We start from the raw sequence: 26,234 nt of genomic DNA, 5'->3' as shown, positions 1-26,234 counted from the left end.
GATTCCGATTCGACGACGATAATAAAAACACTTTATTTAAACAATAGAATGCGATTTTCAACATTAAATGGCAGTACTTTCTTTTATATTCCCATGTGGCCTTATATCTGTGTTGTCCAGGTAGGTTCCATCGTGGTCCATGGGTGTATACTAGTCTATGTGTCTTATACTTGTTCTAATACAGCTCAGGATCATTCTAAAGCTATTCAGGAATGGCTCATTTTTGTCTTGTGAATGTAAATTTTTAGTATTGATACCTGCAAAACTACTCGGGGGGGGGGGGGGGGGGGGGGGGAGTCAGTGTTTAACTTACTGTAAGCCATCGTGGATAAAAGCAGCACTGGAATGCCTGAAATGTAATCTAATATAGAAGCTCAAAAGAATCTATTAGCCTATGTTTGACCAATAGGCCTCCTGGCTGGGCTTTTTCCGATTGGCCTGGAGTCAACGCAAAGTGTCTTGCTAATCCACCAGTTGTCTGCTACACTGAAAGTCACCTTTGAGTCCAGCTCCAGCACTGGTGTCAGGAATCCACGAGCTCTTTGCATACCGAGCGGCCGGATATCCTCTAGTTAAAGAGAGCTCTCTAAGCCAGGGCCATGTGTTGGTCGGCTGGGGAGGGTGTGAAGGGGAGCAGCCCTGTTTGGGGTGGTGGCATTGATGTACAGGCAGTGCTTAAAAGGCCAGTGGAATGACATCAGCATCACTTTGAACAGTCGTAAAACTCAGGAGTGCCGAAGGACCACTGTAGACGCTCAGTGGAAACTCTTTTTCCACAGATCCTCAAAGCTGCACACGCTGCCAGCTGAGAGCGCAGTTGCTCTGGCCCCGAGCACACCAATGTCTGCATCTGTGAATGGCCTTTGTGCGGCTGCTGGGACAGAACAAAGTGAGTTCAGGTTACTGCACTCCTCCTCTTATTGGCCCACATTGTCTCTAATTATTCCAGCAAACATTGACACAGCATGTGTGGTCTCACATTTATACCCCCCCCCCCCCTCCCTCCCCAAGCTTAGCCAGAGAGGGAAAGCAGCAGAGAGATACAGACAACTAACAGAAGTTAGCAATGAGTATTGGAGAAAGACAGTTCTTTAATAAGATCAAACCAGCACAGTTTCCTAGTGTGTGTTTAGAGCAGGCATGAGACCTCAGGGAATTTCCCTCACCTTGCTTCTTGCCACTGCACCTCGTGATGCCAACGAGAGCTGTACCAAACACAGGGACCGGGATGCACACTAATAACAAGATTTTCTTAGAACTAGATCACAATTTTGATTTACTTTATTCAAGTACAAGTTTGTATCTTTTGTCTTGAAGTCATGTTGTTCTTCTGCAAGTTCACATTTCATTGCAATTGGTTAATTCCACCTGTCACTCAAAGAGCATTGCAGAGGCTGACCAGTTAGAGGTGTGCATTGTTTGAGCATGGAACAGTATCAAAATAGCATATTGTTACCGCAACTAGATCAAGATTCAATTTCAATCAGCATATGTCCGAGCCGAAGTATAACTGATCTATTAAAGGCTTTGAGAAATGTAACCAGAAAAGACAAACTACACCTCTCCAAAACATTTCATCTTAATCTCACATTTTGATTAGAATTCTGAAGCTTTAGCGTTGCCCGGGTGATTTCTACTCCAGCTTTTACACAACAGTAATTATGACAGACGCATGCACCGTACCACATGCCCATGAGCTCTGATGTAAGTGCTGCATCGAATATGTTGCAATCAAAACATAATGTCTCTCAAAGTGTGAAAAGGCAGCATCAAATCTCAGTGTTTCCCATAGGTTTAGTTAAGATTATGGTGGCACCAACATTTTTATTTGAATAATTTAATCACATTCAGTGTAAATGTCACTTGCTGCCTGCTTTTAATCGTCATTTCTGGCCAGTCTCTTTTGTAAATATATGATGATATAATGAGCAAGTAAGTTATTCTGTTGTGCCAATATAGTCCAGGTTGTTTTCTTAGACTCTGGGGAGGATTTTTAGAATTTGAAAAATAAATATATGGTAAGACAAGCAAATGAAACTTGTGTTAGCTCAGTTAGCATCATGGGATTAGAGTCTTCCTAAATGACCTAAATGTTGGCACTATATTCTGGAGGATATCTGGCTGCAGGAGACATGCCACTGTGTGAGTGACAATTTGCCGGTGCCACATTCCTGCAGGATACAGACGGGATAGGGCTGCATAGGCCCGTCTTTTTCTGTCATTCCCGTCAGTTTCCTATTTCTCAAAACAGCATTGTGAGAAACTGGATTCCTTGACATGTCCAAGGACAAGTTATCATTAGTAAGCCAAGTGTGTTGACAAACCGCCCCCAGACAGCCAGGCAAAAGATAGTACACTTCTTGTCTGGTGACTTTTTATACACTGCAGTGAAGAGTCCAGATTTTAGAAAAATAGAAAAATAAAGCTTTTAAGAGTGAGAGAGAAGGAACACTGACTGATCACATACCAGTTTACTCCCTAAAAAGAAACCATAACTTGGAACTATGTGAACTTTGTGAATTTTCCAGAGGTTGTGCGTCCTACTGTTGTCATAATACTAAAACTTCAAACTCAATTTCGATACTAAGGAATTCTAAGGACTCGACACTCAATACTGCTTCTGATACCACAATGGCAATAAAAACACTTCCTTTAGACAATAGAGTGTGATTTTGAGCATTAAATAGTAGTACTTTCTTTTATATTCCCATGTGACTTTATATCTGTGTAATCCCTCAGTGTTCAGTAGGTTCCATAGTGGTCCATGGGCGTACACTAGTCTATGTGTCTTATAGTTGTTCTGATACAGCTCAAGATCATTCTAAAACTATTCAGGAAAGGTTTAATTTCTCTTGTGAATGTTACTTTTTATTATGGATATGGAGTATCTAGTTTTAGTATCCTTTAGTATCTAATTTTTGATACTTTTGACAACCCTAGTGTGACCTGAGAAGTGACTTTTAGAGATTTTTTCCTTGACACGAAATGAAAGTACAGTAGCACAGGTCAAGCAGATGGACGTCATACAGAGTCGGACACAGCTGGCCAGCGGTGACCTCCTCCGGTACATCTCACTCCAACATCTGTGGAGGCTCATTACCTTTAAGAGTTTTAGCACAATATAACCAACTATTAACCCACTTCTTTCTGTAAAAGTCATGCCTAGACAGCTCTAATCCATCTTACATCTCAACTGAGGCAAGAAATAATCTTAATATGGCTCTTTGATGTATTATAGCTGCAAGGCATGCTTTCAAAATGGCTGAATTTAGAAATACTATAATAGTTTCACATAAAAACTGAAATCAGATGGATTTAATTAAAAGGGCTCATATTACACCATTTTCTGATCTATGTTTCCTCATTACAAACAGACCTGGAGCTGTGTTTTGTTTCATTCACATGTTTAACACACAGACCCTGCATATTTAGGCTGAGCTCTTCTCCCAAGCAGAAACCACTCTGTTTCACCTTGCGATGTCATGTGGTGATACAGGAAGGGCTGCACTGTGTTTTTAAACTCCGTACACCTTCATTAGAATCATTTGGTTGATTTGAACCCTGGAATTGCCCATCTACTGAACTAAAGGTAAAAGGGAGCTGTTAACTTGAAAACTACCGCTTCATGACATCACAAGGTGGAACAGAGCATTTTGAGCTTTGGAGATGTGGACAGACTAATACTAAATGGTTACTCAAACATGTGTGAATGAAACAAAACACAAGTCCAGGTCTGTTTTTGAGCGGGTAACAACATTACAACATGGTTTAAACCTCATAAGAGTCAGGTATTCCTATAACTTATTGTATTGTATTATTAGAAGAAATACAAAAAATATTATTCATAAAACTACACAGAGACAAGCAGTTACAGGTAAGATCTGTGGAGAGGCGACCCCGCAAACAGAAAGAATGTATGTCCTTTTTCCTACCACAAGATTAATACAGTATTCTGAGTCATCCATCTCCAACACTGCACTTCTATGTAATGCCATTTTTAATTTAAACATTAGTTGTATAGTGAAATCCTTAATTATGTTCTCAAAAATAAGCTAGCATGCACCGCAAGCTAAAACCAAACATGGAATTGGAGTAATAGCAGTTTTGAATTGGGTGATAATTCTAGCTGTACTGCGTATTGCCTTCAGATGGGGTTTCCCTGCTTTTATTTTCTGGTGTTGGTCCTGTGACAGTCAGTCTACACAGAGCAAACAAGGAAAGCCCTTTTAAAGCCATAACAAAGGCTTTGTTCTCCAGTCCGGAGGTATCATTTTGACCTGAGCGTGAACTCCAAATACATAAAAGTGCAGCTGTTTACCACTAAATTATCATCAAAGACTTACACAATGAGACAACAACAAGGGCGAGGAGTGGAGACTTCAACCCGAGGCATGTGATCGCTTTTGGCAAACTGAAACAACGATTGAGTTATGGCTCTCAACAAGCGCTGAACTGTCAGAGAGCTGTCACAGACTTATCACCTGGACCATCACAGAGAGAGCCCATCGCGACAGAAGACACAACGCTGTATAAACTTTATACAGAACATAGCCCACTCCGCTCCACCTGTTGTGTACTTTAGGAACGCCTACTGGATTAACTTATCATCACAAATCAGATAAAAGCAGTTTCCTGTTCCAAGTACTCCATCAGAAACATAAATAACCACACTTAGCACATCGGTTTTGTATCGGGAGGCGGCCTGACATTTTCAAACAAGTATCAACTAAATAAGTCCGCTCACCGTGCTTGTGCAAGAGAACACCTTCACCTTTATGTGTATTGGAGCGGATTTAGCTCGGAGGCTTGCAGTTACATCATCACCGAGTTTTGCAGAGCTGCATATCAGGGCCGGCATTACTCAGAGGAGCCTTTGAAGAGTTTGGCCCTGCCCTGCTCCGTCTTCAGCCCTCCTCCTCTCCCCCCCCCCTCCCCCTCCCTCCCCTTGGCAGTCCCTTTGAAGTGAGCGCGTGGAGCAGCACCGCGCGCCTCACCCACCCGGCCTGATTCTATCTGCTCTGTCGCGGCATTTGTATGGTTTACACCCGCAGCAAGTCTCCCGGCAACTATTCACTCACCCCCCACCCCTACCCTCTAGGCCCCGCCCACTCCGGGGTCCAGGGCCTGAAGAAGGGGCAGTACTGCTTGGACTGTTCATGGGAGGTGAGGGTAAGGTATAGAGAACGTTGTTTTCAAAGTACAGAGTTGGTATGCATTGACCTGGTTGGAAGGAAAAGTTGTTTATCTGATAATGACTGAAAATACAGGGTGTATGTTTGATTTCACATAACTGCTCATCAACAATAGTGCAGCTAAAATAGGCCGAAAATCTGGTTTAAGTTGAAATGGGAGATCGTTCTCAAGTCCATCCAAAGTGCAAAGAAAAACAAAAGTAAATATGTCATCCATAAACAAAAATTTGACTTTTTACACAATGTTAAGGAAAGGGCTTGATACAGAGTTCAACAACAAGAACCATAAATGAATAACACACTAGTTTTAACACACTCGGAGTACTTTCTAAAATATCATCATGAGGTCTTGTACAAGTCCTGATAAAGATGTCTGTGTAATCCCTCAGTCCTCCAGGTAGACTCCATAACAAAATTAATTAAATTCTGCCAAGTGGAAAAAAGCTGTATGTCCTATCTAGTTTCAATAGCAATGACACTTCACAACCCAACTCAAAACTACACTGATCCAGATTGTCTGTGTAGAGTAGGGCTGGGCACCAAAACTGACCGAAAAGATTCGGTAAGTACAGGTACCAAAAAAAACACTGTTTTTTGCCAACTTTTGATTCCTTGGCTTTAAATGCCAGCATCAGTGAGCCAATACATACACCGCAATAATTTATTTAACAGCAGAACAGGTGCTCACGCATCACGACTGTGCTCTGCACAAACAGCATTCATGTTTTAACATAGTCCTACATGTGTCCAAACACAGTTCAGTGTATCATCTTTCCACTAAAACAGAAGAGATGAAGAAACAGTGTCCGGAAATGACAACATATTCACTAGAAAACACATCATGTCTCACAGTCAAAGTGAGTAATGATAAATCCACATCTAGTCTGCAATCTCACGTAAAACTGAACATAATAATATGAACCAAACTCTGCTAAAATCCTCCTTGGTCCCGCTAAAAGTGTAATTGATAGAAAAATGTGGTGTAGTAAATATCCAGTGTGGAGCACGTGTGCGTAAAGATGTATCCAAATGAGTCCGCGTAAAGTTGGCCGTAGTCCTCCACCGTTGCTCAGGTAACCAACACCTTGTAAAAATGTAAACAAAAAGCATGCGCTCTACCTCTGATCTAAAGTGCAGTATACAAGAAAACAAAAGTGAAAGTTAAGCGTGTCAGTCCACGTGAGGATCAGCTGTTTCATTTGCATGAGAGTTTGTTGTGAGTTATAACTGAACATCTACAGCCAAGTACTATGTTTTAAAATATGAATTAACATAGTTATAATGTAATTCAAGCATTAAAAAAAAGTCTTAATATTGGTCACTAATTTACACAAAAAACAAAAGTACCAAAAAAAGGAACGTTCAGGAACTGGTATCAAAAAGCAGGTATCGTTAAGGTACTAGTATCGAAAAAAAAATCAAACGGTGCCCAGCCCTAGTGTTGAGTTTGGTTATTCAGGAGAACTGGTCAGACCACTCTATAACCCACAAAGCTGTGGCCCCAGATTGCAGCAAGGCACTCATTTGGTTGGGATCTGTCTGCAGTGTTTTACTTCAGCTAAACAAATGCTAAAATCCTTTTGTTGTTGTTTTACAGTATGATATGTTTTTTAACCTAAACACTAAAACTCAAATCAATTAAAATGTTTTAAAAGTTTCATTACATACAGCAAAAAATTACTAATGCCCCTCACATTGTTGCAGTGGAATGATATGATTTTATTTGTACAGGGACAGTGTTGCCTTTAATGTTTCTTTGACCAAAGAATGGAAGATGCCTTGTACCAGGTAACAGAAAAACATGCACATTTCCACCTGTGGTCCCTGAACTTTCATTTCTGAGCAAAATGGGTCAAAACATTCAAAGCACTTTGCATCAAGGAACCACTCACCCCATTACACACACACATTCATACACTGTTGTGCACAGACACAGTGGTGAGGTGGGTTAAGTGTCTTGTCCAAGGACACAACAACAGTATTCATCTGTGGGAGCTGGAATCCCACCGGCAACCTGAACAACCAGTGATGTTTATGTCAAAAGTGGGATTCGAACCGCCAACCTTTGGATCAGTGGACAAACACACAATAGTAAATAAATAAGTATTCTAGCACGTACACTCCATGGGGAATAGAAAACCCCAGGGTCCCTAAATATGTTCTCAGTAAATTCATGACACAAGAAAACCACAGGAAAACCCCATTTGTCATCCTAAAAATATGGCAGGCTTGCACGTGCATGATAGCACAGTGATGCATCTTCTCACCACAGCTAGCGTAGCATCCATGTTAGCCCTACAGCTATTATATAGAACCAGAAATAAGCCAGTTTGTTTTCATCCAACCAATCCATCATGGCCTGACCCCAATGTGTTAGGAGTCCACAGCATTCTCATTACTGCTGCGTATACCTGCTCCTGACAAACAACCACTGGCTTTGTAGCTCGCAGAGGGGTCAGAGCACCACCTGCTCCGAGTAATTGACCTCTTCCACAGTTTGTAACAAATCTATTAAAAGGGAGAAGAAAAAAAGAGGTGGTTTTGAGCCCGGAGAGATCAGGTATAAGCTACAATCAATTCTAGTGCAGGTGGGTTAGGACAGCACTTGTAACACTGGATTACAGTGCAGGTATACAGGGTCCATAAAGTATCTTTACAATTGAAAAAATGTATTACAAAGGCAATTGATAAGATATCTTTATCAGACTTGTTCTATTGTATTCAGTGGTTTCCAGAGTTTTTGACCTCATTTACACCTCTATATGGGCGTATTAGTGACATGAAGCACATTAAGATGGTACTGGATTTCTTGCCATGTTTGCTGTAGCAGAGCCTCATCATTGGTTGCAATCGCATTTGTATCTTTTGCTTTACTTCAGTAATGTCCTGTATCTTTGTTCGATACACAATATCTTCAATAAAGCCACAGGAAAAAATCGAGAGGTGAGATATCCGGTGAACATGGTGGTGTTCTTAGGGGTTCATTCAAACGCATCCCCCTTTAATCGACCGGCTTCCAAATGACTCCACACTGCAAGGCAATAGTTGTTGTTTTTTATCACTTATATATAATGGCTAAGGAGATATAATTTACTTAAAAAAGGCAACAAAAGCAAGCCAAGTCCCTCACTCATCACTGCACTCTTTATGGGGTAGTTGGCTGGACATCGTTAACAATTCATAGAAAGCAGCACTTGTTCATATTTATTTACAAAGCCGTACTGAATACTTTCCAGGGTACATTGGTAATCTTATGCAGCATCGTGGTCAGGGAATAATTTACAGAAAGACCTTACGTTGGAATCTCTGGTGTCACTTGATAAGTTTAAAAAAAATACTGAGACGCAAATAGTTTCATAATGTGAGATTTTGTGTTTTACTGTTCTGTATTATTTGTGTTGGCTGCTACCTTGGCCGGGTCTCTCTAAAAATAAATAAAAGGGTTACGGACAATTTTAAGTAGACTAATTACTTCATTGTTAAATTGCACCAAAATAAAACTATAATGTAAGATTTGATAATAAAACAAATTGAACAAAAACTATTGGTATACTTAAAAGGTGTACTATGTAACTTTCATGCTTGTTCCCATGGAGATGCTATTGATGAAAGTTCCACAGGATGTCCTTAAATTTATCCATCTCCACAGAGCCAAGCAGTCATAGGTCAGATCTATGGAGAGGCGACCCCGCTCCCAGTAAGAAAGCATACTTTTCAAGGTATTTTTGAGCAACTAAAATGCCTGTAACTGAATAAAAGCAAGTTACATTAGATTAACGCCGTGCTATGGAACATTCCCAGCAAAGCAAGGTATGTGTATCTGTATGGTCACAAGCAGGTGTCGGACTCTGCACAGATATTCTTCTCCCATCTCGACAAACTGGGAATCATTACTTACAACTTGAAGCCATGTTTATGTCTTCAGAGGAACAATGTATTGTCAGATAACCCTCAACACAATGAGGACCTATGGACCTAAGGCATACTGTATAATTATGTAATGATGTACACAAAAGGAAGCACTTTGTACCTTGTGTTCTTGAACTTAGGTGAGCGCAGCATGGAGCTATGATAAGACCTCTCGTTTCATAAAAAATAAATACAATTTGTACATAGCCGCCGCACTTAAGGGTCCGCGCCGCTGTCCTCCCCATCTAAAGAACTCCCCGGGCAGATATCTTTATAGTCTATTGGTCCAAACGCTAAACAAAAGAGGAGGCTGGCGTTGTAGCCTTGTGCAGTCCGTCAGCACATTCCACATAACAAAGCCCGCCTCTGCCTGAACGAGCTGTGGAAAGTATTGTGGAGACACTTCTGCTTTTGTCCTGTAGAACCTTCGTGTCCCTGGATCAAAACGTGGGCTGAGATGATGGACTCAACCTCCTGCACATTGATAGATGACATTTTGAAAACAGCATTCACCTTTGGGAGTGATGTCAGTTTTAGGTCATCACCGTGACAACAAAGATACAGCAATAACTACACAATACAAGACTTTTACTGGGACGAAATGGATCCATGGTGTCTGTTCATCAGGTTTACATGGGTAGCAATGTGTTTTTTCTGTATTTAAAGGTGCACTATGTAACTTTTTCCACCTGCTTGTCACCTGCTTGTCACCATGGAGATGTTATAGCTTTGCCTGGAGTGCACCACAATACGGCACTGAACTTCTATCTATCGCCATGTAGACAAGCAGGTGATGCTACCAGGTAAATTTATTGGTCAGATCTGTGGAAAGTCGATCCCACTTGTAAATAAAAATAAATGCAAGACCGAGGGCACATGTGTCAAACTCAAGGCCCGTGGGCCAAATGTGGCCCGCCACGTCATTTTATGTGGCCTGTGACAAGTAAATTAAAAGGTATGACTGTCTTAAAATATTAGTTTATCAGGAGATACAAAGTTCCACAGCTATTTTTTCATATCTACACAAATCCATATGCAATATTTATAACTTGAATAAGTAATAAATATAGAAACGGTTAATTAACATGATTCAAAAGTAGTTGCATTTATTTCACATTACATTTGGTTACATTTAGTTACATTCATCTTACAGTTACATTTGGCCGTTTGAGAGCAACCATTTTGTTGATGTGGCCCACTGTGAAAATGAGTTTGACACGCCTGAGGTAGGGCATCCCATGTAAAATCGCAGTGTAGCAGCTGTGCAGTGGACACACACACACACACACAAATCAACCATAACAGTCACGTCCCAGGTGATGCTACCAGGTAAATTTACTGGTTAGATCTGTGGAGAGTCGATCACACTTGTATATAAGAATAAATGCAAGACATACATTTGATGCCATATGATTAGGTAGGGCATAGAGCGTAAAATCACAGTGTAGCAGCTTTGCAGTAGACAAACACACAAAATAAATTAACAATTGTAATATCACAGTCCCATCCCGTTATTAGTAGCAGACAACAGATCGATCATTCCAACATTATCCTGGCTAACAAACATATTTTCATTGTATTTCGATTAGAAACACTGCACACTCTGTAGCTGCATAAAAGCAAGACAACATGAAATAGCATCAATATTACCAAAGATTGCTAACGGCAATAATGCTAAAGCTTCTCACTAAAACTCTGATCCTGTGACAAAACTGTTGAGCACTGCTGCAGAGACAGATGGTCCTGGACACAAGGCTTTCATACCAGAGAGGAAAAAAAAATCAATGGAATATCAAAAGGAAAGGGATATGAGGGAATAATGTTCCCTCAGGAGATGTTTGAGAATCAAACAGAGTGAATCACTGCAGGGGCTAAAGATCAAAACACAAAAAGGCAAAATAAAAAAGCTAAATGTATATAAGATACTAACTTTTTTACATATATTGATTGAGCCTAGCAATTTAGAATAACTGGTAACACTTGATATAAACTTGATGATGAATTAAAGCTGCATTGTATCACTTTTCTGATGGAGGCTCCACCACCTGCTTGTTTCCATGGAGATGTTACTGCTTTCCATAGCATGTGCCGCATAGCATATTAAACTTATGAATCGCTATGAAGAAAAGCAGGTGATAGATGACACAGAGAATAAAAGATTATTAATGTTTTTTTAATGCATTTCTTATTCTATAAAGCACTTTGAATTACTTTGTGTACCATATTATATGTAGTTGTGCCATATAAATAAACTTGTCTTGCCAGGTGACGGAATCAGGCTATGTTACAAGTCAGATCTGTGGACACGCGACCCCCGTTCACGTTACGAATGCAAGTTTTTGAAGCAATTTTTGTGCAATGAAAACTTACGCAATTCAACAAAGCAAAATAGATAAGCTTAATGCCATATAGTGGAACATTCCAAAGACACGGTTCGGGATATGTGCAAATTAGAATTGCTTTTGCCTTCCAAGCCGAACTTTTATCCCTTATAATAACATGCTTAAAAAGCGCCTTGTAATGGGATCTAGTGTGTGTTTCTGTGGGGGGTGTCAAGACAGGAAAAGAGAAAAACAGTTTAGTCTGTTCTATTCTGAAAAGGGAAGAATCGCGGCCTCAAATTACTTTGGCTGGTACATGAAAGCCAACCGGGGTGGCGGTTTAGAGACGATAGCACTTAAAATACAGCTGCAACCGCCAAGCCAATAAATGGGAAAGAGTAGGGAGAAGCACTTAGGAGCATTTTAAACCATGCTTGTGTACTGCTACTGTTGCTTCGGAGCTGGGAGTGGCTCGGGCCCTGGCACCTCCCGTCTGGGACCAGCCCATTATGGCCTCTTGGGGTTTTCAGGCTGTGGTGAGAAAGCGAGCTGGATGTTTGAAACCACTAACGCTTTCATTATAGTCTAAAAGCAGCGCGACGCAACTCCTGCCAGAGACAAAGGTAGGCGCTCCGCTGTACCCAGGCTCATCGTTGTCTTGGCTCAAATCCACCACTTTGTCCCTAAGCATCGAAAAAGCTTTCTCAGAATCGCTACCACTGCTACGGCTAAACTGAGCTAGCTGTACAAGGGAATTCTTATTTGCATGGCAGTTTGGAGTAATGAAATAAAGTTAGTCAAAGTTTGCAGGTGGGTGATGCGTTGCCTGGAAACTAAAATGTCCAACTTGATACTGAAAAACTATCACTACTGAGCTTGGGCTTGAATGATTTTGAAAATACTCTTGCATCACATGACTTTAAGCATGTTTGAAGAAGTCTAACTATTGGGTTGATTTTACATATTACATATTTAGAATGCAATGTTCCACAGTATGGCATTAAACATACTACCATGCATTCTTCAGTTACAGATGTTCTTATTGCTCAAAACATGCATTTCGTACTGTGAGCAGAGTGGCCTCTCCATAGATCTGACTTGTAACGTGACTTTGTGGCTTCTTATGCTTTTGTCTATAGAGATAGAAAAATGTAATGCCATACTGGGGAACATTCCTGACAATGCAACAACATCTCCATGTCACCGTAACCTCCACCTGATAATTTACACAGTGCAGCTTTAAAATTTGCAGATTTTGTTAGTTGTTAAATGGAACTATGGAAATGATTTTGATCTATAACCATTTTTTTCACTTAGTTCTGGGGCCTTTAGTCATTTAATCGATTAATCAGTCGATTCAACCAAAATTTGTATTAGTCAATGAATAATTTTATTTAGATTATAAGGGTTTCTATGGGACAACAGCAGGAAGAAGAGGTTCATGAGTGAGTTAGCTGAAAATTTTGTATTTTTTGGTATTTATATGGTAAAAGGCAGATTACACTCATGATTCACAAATTTAATCTCTCTTTATTTAAATCCATTGTTACTGAGCAATTTTATTTTTTTTTGCATAGATACACTACCAGCCAAAGGTTTCGACATGCCCTCTGATTCAAATTTTTTTTTTTTTTATTTTTTATTTTTACTAATTTCTACATTTTATATACATACAGAAATCATCAAATATATGAAGTAGTTAGTTTTCTCCTTTTCGAACTTAAATTAGAGAAATATATGAAGTGTGCATTAAGTGTTCAGGATATATGTATATTGACTCATTAATCTGCAAGTCAAAATATCTAAGAATAAAATAAAATACTCATCTAGCCTAAAAAATAAATAAATAAATAAAAGTTTAAAATTAAAATTTAAATTAAATTAAATTTAAAAGTAAGATATAGTGATTTATGTTGCAAAAAAAAGTGAAATAACTCTGTTTTTTTTTCTTCTTTTTTCGACAAACAAAGTGTGGCTAGATTTGAAAATAAGATACAAAAAAATATATATTTAGTAGAATTACTTTTTTTCTTTGCTACATAACTCCATATATCTTACGTCATATATTTGATATCTTCTGTGTGTATATAAAATGTAGGAATGTACAAACTGAACTTTTAACTGGTAGTGTACAGTGGTTTTTGCATGTTGTCTTGTGAGTACAGCTGGGGTCAGATACATAGAGACCACTCAAGAGCTTCTTCAGTGGACCACAGCCCCACTTAGCTCACCCCTTTGCCTTTTACGCTGCAACACCTCCATCTGGTCCCGCATCTCCATGCCCCTGCCACGTCCACCGCCTCGCACGCTTACAGCACAAGGCCTGGCTGAAATCAGGGGCAGATGTTCATCGTTCATTCAAAACACCGCTGCTCATCTCCCAACAGGAAGGACGATTTTGCAACGCGGAGACAATACATCGTGATGAGCAGCAGATGGCGTTTCCCTTCAAATCAATTGCATTCTGATCATGAAAGCTGTGAGTGAGTCATTATCAACAACAACAAGGGAGCTGTAAAAACGGACGCTCAAATGGACAGCCAGCCCGTCTGTTCAGATGTGCAATGCTTTTTAGATCCTTGCCAAATAGACTACCACACCTGCTGTGCTGTGGCCGGGCGGCTTAACAAACTCTTAAGCTACTGTTGTGGAGGAGTGACCTTAGTTGGCAGAAGATTCTAAGTCCACTTGTATGAATCATAGTGGTGGGAGAGATAGTGTTTCTTTAAAGGTCCTATATTACGCAAAATTGACTCTTATGAAGTCTAAGCTGTGTTGTAATGCTGTTATCTCCCCAAAAACATACCCGGAGTTGTGGTTTGTTTCATTCACACGTTTGAGCAATCATTTATTATTTTTTTTTTTACATCTCCAAACCTCAAAATGCTCTGTTCCACCTTGTGATGTCATGTAATGGTAGTTTTAAAGATAGCAGCTACGTTTTACCACTAGTTCAGTAGATTATCCAATGATTCTAGTGAAGGTGTGGAGTTTAAAAACACAGTGGAGCACTTCCTGTATCACCACATGACATCACAAGGTGGAACAGAGTGTTTTCTGTTGAGAGAAGAACTTCGCCTAAACCTAAATATGCAGGGTTTGTGTGTTAAGCATGTGTGAATGAAACAAAAAACACAACTCCAGGTCTGTTTGTGATGTGGAAACAACATTATAACAGATCAGAAAACAGCATAATATGGGCCCTTTAAAGTAGAAATAATTTCAGAGCCATTTGCACATTTATAACCAAAACTTTTACAGAAACGGCACTACCACACTGTCAAATATTTCACTCAAGTAGAAGCAAAAGTACAGTGTCTGAAATTAGTCCAAAAAGTAGTTTAATATCACTCAAGTAACCAAGTACAACCCACCTCTGAATAAAAGAACAGAACAAATTTCAATGCATTAAAGTAATAGGCTTTTTAAGTAATAGTCTAGACCTTTTAAGTAATAGTCTTAAAAGGTGCACTATGTAACTTTTCTAATGCAAGGACCACAGCCTGTTTGTTTCCATGGTGATGTGTGTTGCATTGCCTGGAATGTTCTACAGTATGACAGTAAACTTCTTGGAGACAACTAAAGTAATTATGACCAAGTTACGGGTCAAGAGCTGCGGAGAGACAACGCGGCAAGGTACTTCTGAGGTATATTTTAATGCCATACGGTGGAACACTCAATGACAGAAAACTTCATGGAGACAACTTAAGGTAACCCTGACCAAGTTACGGGTCAGATCTGCGGAGAGGCAACCCTGCATGCTTTTCGAGGTATTTTTGAGCAATAAAAAGACCTATAATTAAATAAATAAAAGGCATATCATATAGCCAAGCTTTCCACAATTATTCAACATCATCATTCAAGCTTTAGCATCGCAAGACAGAGCCAGTGCCTTGGTGAAGGTCTAATCTAGCGAAAAACATATGAGTGTCAAATATTTGTTAGCGATTGTCTACTGTGCGCTCCGAAACAATGGGAGCTGTATTAAAAAATCTGCTTTGCATTGTGTCTCTGGCCTGCGCTACAGATGTGTTTGTTTTTCTGCCCTGGCCTTGTGAAAGATCAGTTAGCATCCACGGTTAGAACAAAATAACATTCAACAAACGCATCAAAGGAAACATCACTGAAGCAATAAATAAAATAATTATTGTGTAAGAAAAATAAACTGACAAAACTTTATAGGTTCAGGAAGTATTGCAAAAATGACAACAGGTGAAGAGCTACGCCAGATACGAAATATAAAAAACAGGACTACCAAGGTAAATATCCTAAAAATACTCAAATGTGCTCCCATATTTCTTGTCGAGTATGTAAGGTAACTCTGAAAGCCCCTGTAACTGAGCCATCCGAAGGAGGGACCAGCCTGAGGTTTTGTCCGGGTACTCTATCAGTCTCCATATTGCCTCCTTAGAGCAGAGTGCAAAGCAAACCAACTTAAATTATTATTTTTGGCCTGCTAGAGTATGCCGCTTTTCACACTCGCAAAAAGAAGCGGTTGTTGGCTTTGGGGAATTAGCAAAGGAGAGTTGGGAGTAGCGCCGTAGTGATCATGTTCGGGTTTTTGTGGAGGAATGCTGTCATGCCCCCCTTTCCCCTGTATTTGAACCCATACCTGCTGAGGTCTGACCACTACTGTACACATGCGGTAATGCAAACCCCGAGAGGCCCTCTTCCAGCAGGCAAATAGAGGCCTCCAAGCCCCATAAACTTTAAGCAAATTGAATCAAGCCGCCTTCTCACTGACTGCACACGTGGAAACTCCAAAAACGCACCAAAACGTCATCTGCGGAGGTCAACACGGACAAGCGACTTCACAAGAACCTCAATATTTGTGTTGAACCTACTTCCAGAGTAATACTACCCTCATTACAACACCACAACCATTTCCCAACACATTACTGCAATGTTATTTCACAAGTATAGAATCTGCAAGTGGAGAATTTGATAGCAGCTTAAAATTACACGGTGATCGGTGTATGGTTGTCACTCATATGCCGTTTCAGATTTCAAAATTTTGTAAAAACAGGATGCAGTGTGCCCTGCTGGGATATGCTGGCAATGGTAGTAGAGAAAGCAAACTTAAATAGATGTGGTCTGCGATGTAAAGCTGAGGTCCGGCATTTCGTTGTGGTTTGTGTGTGGCGCCAAATGGCACTAACATAGGAGCTTGAGTATCCCTTCTGTGATGCCCCTTTTTGTTCTAAGTGGACCACAAGTTTCTGAGTGAAAAATGTGCCAACATGGAATGAAAATAAGTTCCAAGAATCCACAAAGTATTCAGTGAACTTTACAAGAAAGGATTGTTCTATTGTAGTACCTCTTAAAATGCTAGTTAGGTGGTTGAGAGTTTAGCAAAGCAAGAAAGTCCTGTGCAGGTTTCTGTGCAGAGTTTGCATGTTCTTTCCATGTCTGGGTGAATACTCTATTATCCCCCATCCTCCCCAAAACATGCACAATAGGCTAAGCTTCCATCTATGTAATCCTGACCAAGATCCTGGCTCTAGATTCTGGAGATGGGTCCCGCCTACTCCTGACAAGTTTCCCTGAGGCTCTAAATTGATGGATAGGTCAACTGTGAAGGACAAATTTCACTACTTGAACAGCATAATCTACAAATAAAAATGGTATGTTATAGATTTGTTGTTCGGTAGAGCAGCGTTGCATGTGCAGATTAACTTGGGCCACCTTTGCATGGTGAGTTTCTGTCTGGTCTCTTGACAGTTTCTCAAATATTCAACAAGTCAACACTCTCTATTTTCTAGTGTAGGCTACTTGCGATTTCAAATAAAATCAAATATTTGCAAAGACTTATTAGATATCACCACATAGCATGGTCATATGACTCCCAACAACGCACATCACATATCAGATCCACTTGCATGCTGGTTCTGAATGGACAGAGTAGGCCTATTTGTCCAACAGGAACCAAGTGTAAATGAATATAATGCATGTAGAAAACACTATGGATGCAGGTTGTGAGGTCAATAAGAAGCTGTACCACACATGGATAGACTAGGCCTAACTGTGATGCGTAAAAACTGGCCTCTACAGAGCACAAACCTCACAAATTAAGTTAAGAGTAACCACTTTCACCATGCGCAATGCTAGTTTACAATTGGATAAATAAAACCCAAAGTCTTTCACCCAAAAAAAAAGAAAGAAAAGAGCGTGTAAATCTGTTCTTTACGCACACAGGTTGTCCAAGCACGCACACACGGGACCCTATAGCAGCACACGGGACGGGACAGCAGACGGCGGGACGTGTGGTTAGTTCACACGCTCCTCCGTTCAATAAAACGCCAACATTTGCGCATCTGATGTCAAAAGGATCACTGATAGGTCTGGATATCTCCCTGGCACCAACAAACAACATGCGAAACACTCAGGAGCGCACAGTATCACGCAGCTTTTACCGCGAGTGATATAACCAGCAACGCGCTACGTCAAAGTTTACCAACTTTGCTGCAAGGGAAGAGGTTGAGTTTCCCCTAGAATACGCAGATAAATGCACGAATCGGCGCTAAACTGCTGCAAAAGTTTGGAACATGCTTCAACTAAACAACCTGCAGGACCATGTTTCTCCCGTGAATGAATTCCAGCAGATAGGAGCCATCTTGTGACCGCATATGCTCGAACGGACACCATCCTCTCGCGTACACGCCACCACGTAGCATACACAACTCCTGTCAGCCCCCAAAACGCACAGCGGAAAAGTTTTACAAGCTTAACCGGGGTAAACTGTGGAAATGGGAAGCCTAACGCCGCTTCCAACGAGCGCGGTGAGGAGAAAAGGTAGTTTCACGTACTTGAACGATCTCCCCCTCCGCGCTGATAGTGGCTCCGGCTCGGGAGAAGCGCCCCTGCAAGCCCGTCGTGTAGGTTGTATAGTCTCCATTGGGACTGGACTCGAACAGAACCACTTCCACAAAGGCGGTATCCTTGGAGAGAGCGCTACCGAGAGCGGAGGCGAGCACCAGGGACACCAGGAGCAGCGAGTCGGCTACACGATCCAAGCCTCTCCGCGGTAGAGTCATCATCTTGCCGGCTGGATCTGCGCCGAACGGGACATAATTTCACACGGATTAATGAAGCGGGTTGACGGTAACTGAATTCGCGTCTCTGCGTCCGAAGCGTAATAACTGTGCAGTAAGCGCACAGCCCGGTCTGAAGCGTGTTTATTTCACCACTGCGAGCCTTGTCAATTACTTTGCTCGCCAGCGCTGCCTCTCTCTCGCTCGCTCGCTCGCTCGCTCTTCCTCCCTCCCTCGTTCCCTCGTTCTTTCTCACCCCCCCTCCCCTGTCTCTACAAAGCGGATCTCCTTTGATCTGCAAACACGTGATTTTTTAAAGTTTTTTTTTCTCTCCCTCTCCCAAAAGGGTTCTATCCCCACCCACCAATCTTTCTGACCCTCTCCTTTGCACTCCCCTCTCTGAAGTACCAGCACTCAGTTAAGGAGGCACCGCGCGCAACACGGAGCAGCCACCAATACATTTATGGGTGGGAAAAACACAAAGAGTGAAGTTTGTTCAGATTTGTGAAGTTGATGATCAACCGCAGTAGTCACATGACACTGGAGAGGCTCTTCCCTCGCTTCTACCTGTGTGTAGCTGCAATACCACCTTAAAACAAACACTACCCTCTTCAGGACACTCCACTGTTTAACTTAAAGCCCAGAAGATGGGCATTTGTGCACATTATATTTGAAGCATTCTTTTGATTTGTTTTCAGTGCACATAACAGCACAGGCTGTTGTTTGACTGTTCATATGTAAAGTAACATGTTTATTTCATTTGGATTCCCTGAACAGTTACTGTCAGAAATGAACCATAAACATGTGATCATGATGTTCTTCTTCACTGTATTATTACAGTTGTTTACAATAAGTGTAAAACAGGATCAACAGGTGGTGATGGCACATTCATCTATAGTCTAATCATTTTTAAGTTTCTGAAAAATATCATCAGTCATCTACAGCTCATGTTGAAGGAAACATTAACTTCACATTTAAACACATCTGATATCAATGCCACATTACTTAAGTAAAAGTGCCAATACATATTTTCACAGTACTCTGTACAAAGTGGTAATGACGCAGTTAAAATGAAGAATGACTGAATGTTATGCAGTTGAAATTGTGAGTGTTTGTATCATGTTTTTTGTCTTTCCACCTCAGCAGGACAGATCCTCTGTGAATGTGTAAAACGCAGCTATTTGGAAATATGGGACATGTCGACTGGATGGTTTGAATATTTGAGCTTTCAGACAGATGCATCGCAATTCTGCTAGTCTTTGATCTTCAAAGTAACTGTGTTAAAGAAACAGGCCGGACGAGCTAAGCATAGCTCTTTTAAGTATAGGCCTACCCAAAATGTCCACCAAACTCTGAAGACTTTATCATCCACATTGATACAGCCTCTGACTCACTGCTCTGTTATTTATCTGGTCACATTTTTGAGAGAAATAATTTGATTTGTTTGTAAAAGAAAACCTTTGAGCTTGAGATTTCAGCTCCCTGTTATAGTCAACATTCTGAGGACTTTTTTCCATTTAAATTATACAATATTTGTTTTAAACAGTTAATCGCCATGGTAACTGTCTTCCTTCATTCACTCATGCATAAGAATCCACCAAACGGAGCATCTTGCCGTCAGCTGTGGGGCCCTGTGATCCTGAAGGTGAAGAATGCAGCGGTTCATAGGAAAGTGTTCTGATGGTCCACATGTGTTAGACTCATGTCACAGAGAAGCCTTCAGAGATCCTCAGCACCTTCACAATGACACTGATTACTCTGTGTCTCACTCCAGTTTACTCTCACAGACTCCACATGTTCTACAGCTGTGTCACTTCTCTGTGGTTAAAAACACACTCTCTTTGTCATTTCAAATGCATCACAACCATGGACTGTATATAAAAATGGATATAAATAACCTGCTAGACGCCGCGTTTCAAATAGAATGTGATCATGGGTGCACTTCCGGCTCCATTGACTCTGGCTCCAATTCACTCTACATTGAGAAATTGTCACTCCTCTGTGTGTAACTGCTACAGTGAGTCTCGCCATTTTGGTCTTAAAATGCTCGTATTAACCCGCTCTACATTATCCTGGTGTTATTATCCTGGTGTTATTATTTTGCTATTGTGTCCATCAATCAAGATATGAACATTAATAAGAGACAAATCAGGTGCCCTCTTTCCCTGAGGTCCCTCCCGCCAACGTTAGCAACAGGTTTGATTGACAGTGTTGCTAAGCGCTCCCTGCTAAGCCAGCGGTGCAGGCAGGAAGGGGCGTTACCTTCAACAGCCTCACTCCAGATTGGTTCTTTGGTTGCTATGATACTCACGGTCAGAATTCACCTCTATAACCGCTAGCCTCAATGAGCTTCATTTGACTGGAGGTGAACTTTATGGGTGACGTCACACTCACTTTGTCCATTTCTTTATACAGTCTATGACAACAACACATAAACAGCTACAAGAACAACAAAAGGTGTCAACTCTAAACACAAAATATCAGATCATTACAAGATTTAATAATAACAAATCATTTAAAATCCCAAATACATTGATTTTGTTATTATCTTTTACAAAACGTTGCATCTTTTTGTGGCCTTTCATATGGATTTTCAAATCAAATAGTTTATCAGTTACAGGCCACAGCAGCAAGACAAAATATTGGCTCAAAAATCAGTTTTGGACAATCCCTTATCATAAAACAGCTTTTCCCTCTGGCTCCTAAAATTCTAATCCTAAGTGGCTCATATTCAAAATACGTCTCCACAGACCATGAAGTAGAAATGTTTGTGGCAACCCCTGATTATAAATGATAAGTGATTAATCCTCACAAATAGGTCTTTAAACAGCTTTGTGGTTAGAGTGCCCTCTACTGGAAGCTCCTAGTTTTAACATCACAGCTGCACCTCAAATGGTTTTAAATGAACGTGACTGCACTTTACAGCAAAAGTCTGCAGTGTTTGATGCTCTAAACGTCATTTTGTTGTTTTCTAGGATAATGACAATACAATCTTGAATCTTGAGTAACTGTATGCATTGTGCGCCTTTGTTCCTGACGGGATCTTCATCTTTGGCCCCGTGGCTCATGTGGACAGCAGCTGTGGATCTTCTTGAAGCACTTTCCATCCCTCCATGTCCTGAAGTCCAAGCTGCTGTTGTATTGACAAGTTTCAGCTGCCATATGTGTGATACAGCACAGAAAATACTACAGCCTGTACATAGTAGTAGTGTGGATTTGCAGGTCGAGTCAGACTTGAGTCACTATTTTGAGGATTTGAGAGAAAATGGACCAAGACTTGGGACTGAGCTTGGACCTGAGCCCTATGACTGATACTTGAAAGTTAGATTTCAGTAACAGTACCGTAACCTGTAAAGATGAACAACCCATAGTCTGTGGGTCTATTACACTTTTCTATTTGCTAACAGGACTTTTTAAGCAGAACAATTTACAAAAATCATAACTGCAAAAATGCTGTGTTCAGTCAATTTTATTTTTCTTTTAGATTTATTTATTTGGATCCACATTAGCAACAGCATAACTATTCTTCCTGCACACCCAAACAATTACAAAATACAATACAAAACATACAGAAGTTCACATAATTAGCATAATTTCATTTAAAAAAAACATAATTTAAGGAGTTCCGTTTTATAAAATCTTCAATCAATAAAATCTAAAATTAAATCTAAAATTGTTTTCTAATATTGTTAAATGTTGAAGCAGATTCCATTAATACTTTCCTCTGTAATTGAAAGACTTTCTAATGTAACAGGTAATTACTTTTGTTAACATAAATGTGTTGCCAGAAGCACGTCTGGTTTTATAATTATGGATTTCTGCTCTAAACTGTAATTTATTAAAGAGAATCTGAGGAGTCTTAGTGAAGAAACACACTGACTAATGTGAGCAGTGAATAGGACAGTCTTTGTGCACCAATAACCCGTCTCATTTCTGATGGATTTATTTAACACTGGTGTAAACTGGTACAAAAACTTCAAAGATCTAAACGTATCAGACTTGAGACTTGACTGGGACTTGAGACCAAAGTTTTGACACATTTCCCCTGTAGATTATGGACACGAAGAACAATATTACAAAAAGCTAAAAATGGAAACATCGAATGCATGTCTGAGAGTAATGCAAATGTAACACTGTTAACACCATAATAACACTGTTAAACCCTTCTATCTCACATATGTCACCTGCCAGTTGGATGATTTCATCAGCTCCAGCAGTGGAAGGTATCAGAATACAAGTAGTGTAGTACTGTACTTAAATAGAATTTACAGTGGATACTTTTTACTTTTATCTTCACTACATTTGAGAGCAGGTATCTGTACTTTCTACTTCACTACAGTTTTAACAGGAATGAAAAGTATAAAGTACTTTTCATATGATTTGAAGGTTTAGTTTTACCATGTCTGTGGTAACATCCTGACTAAAGTTTTTGAGTACAAGCATCGGCTTTGAGCAAAACAAAGATAAACACGCACAATTCATAAGAACAATTAAGAAATTGATCTGTGTGGAATACTTTTACTATTTTAAACAGACACTTTAATACTTTACTTAAGTCGATTTTTTCATGTGATACTTTTACTTGAGTAACTTTTTGCCACTGTATCTGTAATTTTACTTAAGTAACAAAATTGAGCACTTCATTCATCCACCACAGCTCAATTCTTTGGTCTTCAGTGTTGAAATAGGCCTGAGAAGATAACCATAGCACTTTTAAGCAAAACTTCATAATTCATAATTCACTGACATTATATACCAAGCTAATGAATGCACCCTTGTTTGCACACAGACGCACGTCAATATTGATTTCTATAGTTCACTTTTGCATAGTTCTATCGCACAAAACCCACTGCTGCTCCACCAATCTGTCCTTAACTGACTCAAAATCCATAACTTACTAACGTGGACAGCTATATGTTTCTAATAATACCCAAAGGGAACATGGCATTTAGTTGTGTTTGTTGAGAGTGCCACTGTGTACCCAGCTGAAGTGTTCCTTTGTTGGCACAGCGCTGACGTTATGTTTTAATGAAGAGAGAGATGATGAGGAGGGGAGGGGTCGGGCCCGTTTACATTCAGAGCTGAGCGTTACCCTGGCGTATGATTACATAAACCAATTAGGGGCCCCTCAGTACCCGGGATTGTTGGAGATGCTTTCCTCATGATGACACAGTGTAGGTGCTCCCCTGACTCCCAAGCTCCCAGCAGTAGCTCCATTGCATGTTTGGGATGATGTCATGGCCCAGCCTCCAGTCGGAAAGTCTCATGAAACGAGGGGCAGTAAAAAGCCAAGGGGAAATGCCAGGGAGGGATAAAGGACAGGCTTTTAATAACAAAACATCAACACTCTGCCGCAGATATTAACGAGAGACAAGGAGAGATACCTTACTCAGTCACAAACAAAAATGTATGCATTCTTTCAATCTTTCTTTCTTCTGTTTTTATCTTTATACCCAATGAGATCACTGAGACTGTCTTTTTCATGGGTGCCTTGGTCAAAATACAATACAAATAAAAAACAAAACTTTATATAAAACATTAAAAACAGGTGCAGGTGTGAGTATAAAAGTCCGTTACCAGATTACTAAAATGAAATTGTGCCACCAAAGTATCCAGTTTTTCTTGATTGTGAAATATATTAAATTTTATTAGGTAAAACAGCCAAAAGCCCTTTTGCCCATCTCAGTTCTGGTGCAGCAAGTCGATCTGGTTTTAAATATTCCTGTATTTAACCTAGCACTGTTTTATCGAAGCTAAAGTGTCCCTAAATATATGCAGCAGAAAATCTGTGAGTGAATTGTGGTCTATCTCTCCTGAGAGTGGGGCAGGCTGATAGATCAAGTGATTAAAGTAGTAAGTATCTTTACATGTCCCATCTTTGTAGAACATTCCTGTTTATGTGCCTATGAGCAGAGCAACTAAACTGACACATAAACATTTTATTATTGAGCCTGTACAGTAATGGTTATCATACATAAAAGTAAGTCCTGTATTAGCAGCCAACAGGTTTGTGCAGAGTCAAACTCATTTAAGGATGCATATTTTTCTATGTATTGCTTAGCAATCAAAGAAATGTTAAGAAATAAGATGGTAGATCCTCTGCAGGGTTGCTAGGCACTCCCTTAGAGATAGTGTGAGGAGCTCGGACTAGAGCTGCTACTCCTCCACGTGGAGAGGAGCAGCTGAGGTGGCTCGGGCATCTGTTCTGGGTACTTCCTGAAGGCCTCCTTGGGAAGGTGTTCTGGGGATACACAAATGGAATGAGACTTTGGGGAAGACCTAGGACACGCTACAAGGACTATGTATGTAGGCCCAGGAATGCCTTGAGGTCCCACTGGAAGAGCTGGAGGAAGTGTCTGGGATGAGGGAAGTCTGGGAGTCCCTGCTTAGACTGCTGCCCCCGCGACCTGGCTCCACAAACATGTTACACATAAGGGAACAGAGTTATAGGCTTATATCAGTGCCTGTTTATTTATTCATCCATTCATTAACATAAAAAAAAAAATGTTAATGGGTTTCCAGTAGATGTTGAGAAAACCTTTCCAGCTCTGAAGTCAGGGGCTGGTGGTTTTGGGACAGCCCCCTCAGATGTGGCTGGAGGAGTGAGAGTTGGCTTTGAAGTGCCCCCAGACCAGAGGGAGGTATTCAGTTCAGTGCAGGTCTAGAGTTGCGGCCGCGAGGAACAGGGGGATAGAGGAGGAGGGGCACAAGAAAAGGGGGAGTGAGAAGAGCAGACAGCAGCCTTTAGAAAGCAGGCACCTGTACGTCTGAGGCTTGAAACAACAGGTAGATTCCCAGGGGAAAGGAAGCTGAGAATGGAACGACCCAAGGGACTAAGCCAAAAAAAGGGGTACTTTCTACTCCACATAATCTGGTACCTGGACATATTCAAAGATCTCAAAGTCAGAATAATCCAATCACCATAACTTCTCCCATTGGTTCTGGTTCTGGTGGAAGGAAACATGCCAAATTTCTTCTGGTTGTTTCTTTTCTGAATGCAAGGGCTATTATAGGACGCAACCCACGCCAAAACAAGAGCAAAACAACAGCAATCTCAACTCTCTAGAGCCAGTCTCCTAAAAACAGACCAGTAACTGACCAATAGAAACTTCAGGTCAACTTGTCGTCATCGCAATCAAGTGTCACATACAAAAGCAGTTACATCACATATGTCAAATTCAAGGCCCGGGGGCCAAATGCAGCCCTCCACATAATTTCACCCTCGACAGGGTAAACTCAAAGGTATGATGGTCTTAAAATGTAATTTTTTCAGGAGACACGCAGTTATACAGCCACATTTTTACATCTAGGCAAATTTATATGTAATATTTGTAACTTGAACAAGTAATAAATACAGAAACTGTTAATTAACAAGTTAAAAAAGTAGTTAGATTTATTTTACATCCGGCCCTTTGAAGGCAGCTATTTTGCTAATGTAGCCCCCGGTGAAAATATGTTTGACTCCCCTGAGTTATATTAACAATAACACATAAACAAGAACAAGAATAAAATAACTCTGAACTAAACACAAAACATCAGATCATTACAATAGACTATAATACAATGCTATACAACATAAGAGAATAGGCTTGGCTACTGGGTAAAATTATAAAAATAATCCCTCAAATCACATGAAAAGTGCTTATAACTTTTCAGTCCTGTTCAAAAATGTAGTGGAGTAGAAAGTACAGATACCTGCTCTCAAATGTAGTGGAATAAAAGTAAAAAGTATCAACTGTAAATACTACTTAAGTAAAGTACAGATAGGGCCTAGCTAAGTA

The 26,234-nt window shown here is 40.4% G+C and overlaps 1 protein-coding gene across 2 annotated transcripts in view; it reads right to left on the bottom strand.

Moving 5' to 3' along the window:
• The window catches only part of znrf3 (zinc and ring finger 3), a 109,494-nt gene extending 90,831 nt beyond the window's left edge, over positions 1-18,663 (bottom strand). The window contains exon 1 of one of the 2 annotated variants that reach the window (XM_033972233.2): positions 18,229-18,663. In XM_033972233.2, coding sequence (XP_033828124.1) covers positions 18,229-18,459 — 231 coding nt within the window. In that variant the 5' untranslated portion in view covers positions 18,460-18,663. The remainder of the gene's footprint in view (positions 1-18,228) is intronic. The other variant, XM_033972234.2, reaches the window with a different exon arrangement.
• Between the last annotated feature and the right edge of the window lie 7,571 nt (positions 18,664-26,234).

Source organism: Periophthalmus magnuspinnatus, chromosome 9 (genome assembly GCF_009829125.3).
Source record: "Periophthalmus magnuspinnatus isolate fPerMag1 chromosome 9, fPerMag1.2.pri, whole genome shotgun sequence".
Taxonomy (NCBI): domain Eukaryota; kingdom Metazoa; phylum Chordata; class Actinopteri; order Gobiiformes; family Gobiidae; genus Periophthalmus; species Periophthalmus magnuspinnatus.
The sequence above is the reverse complement of the archived record's forward strand: the minus strand, read 5'-3'. Positions and strand labels throughout refer to the sequence as shown.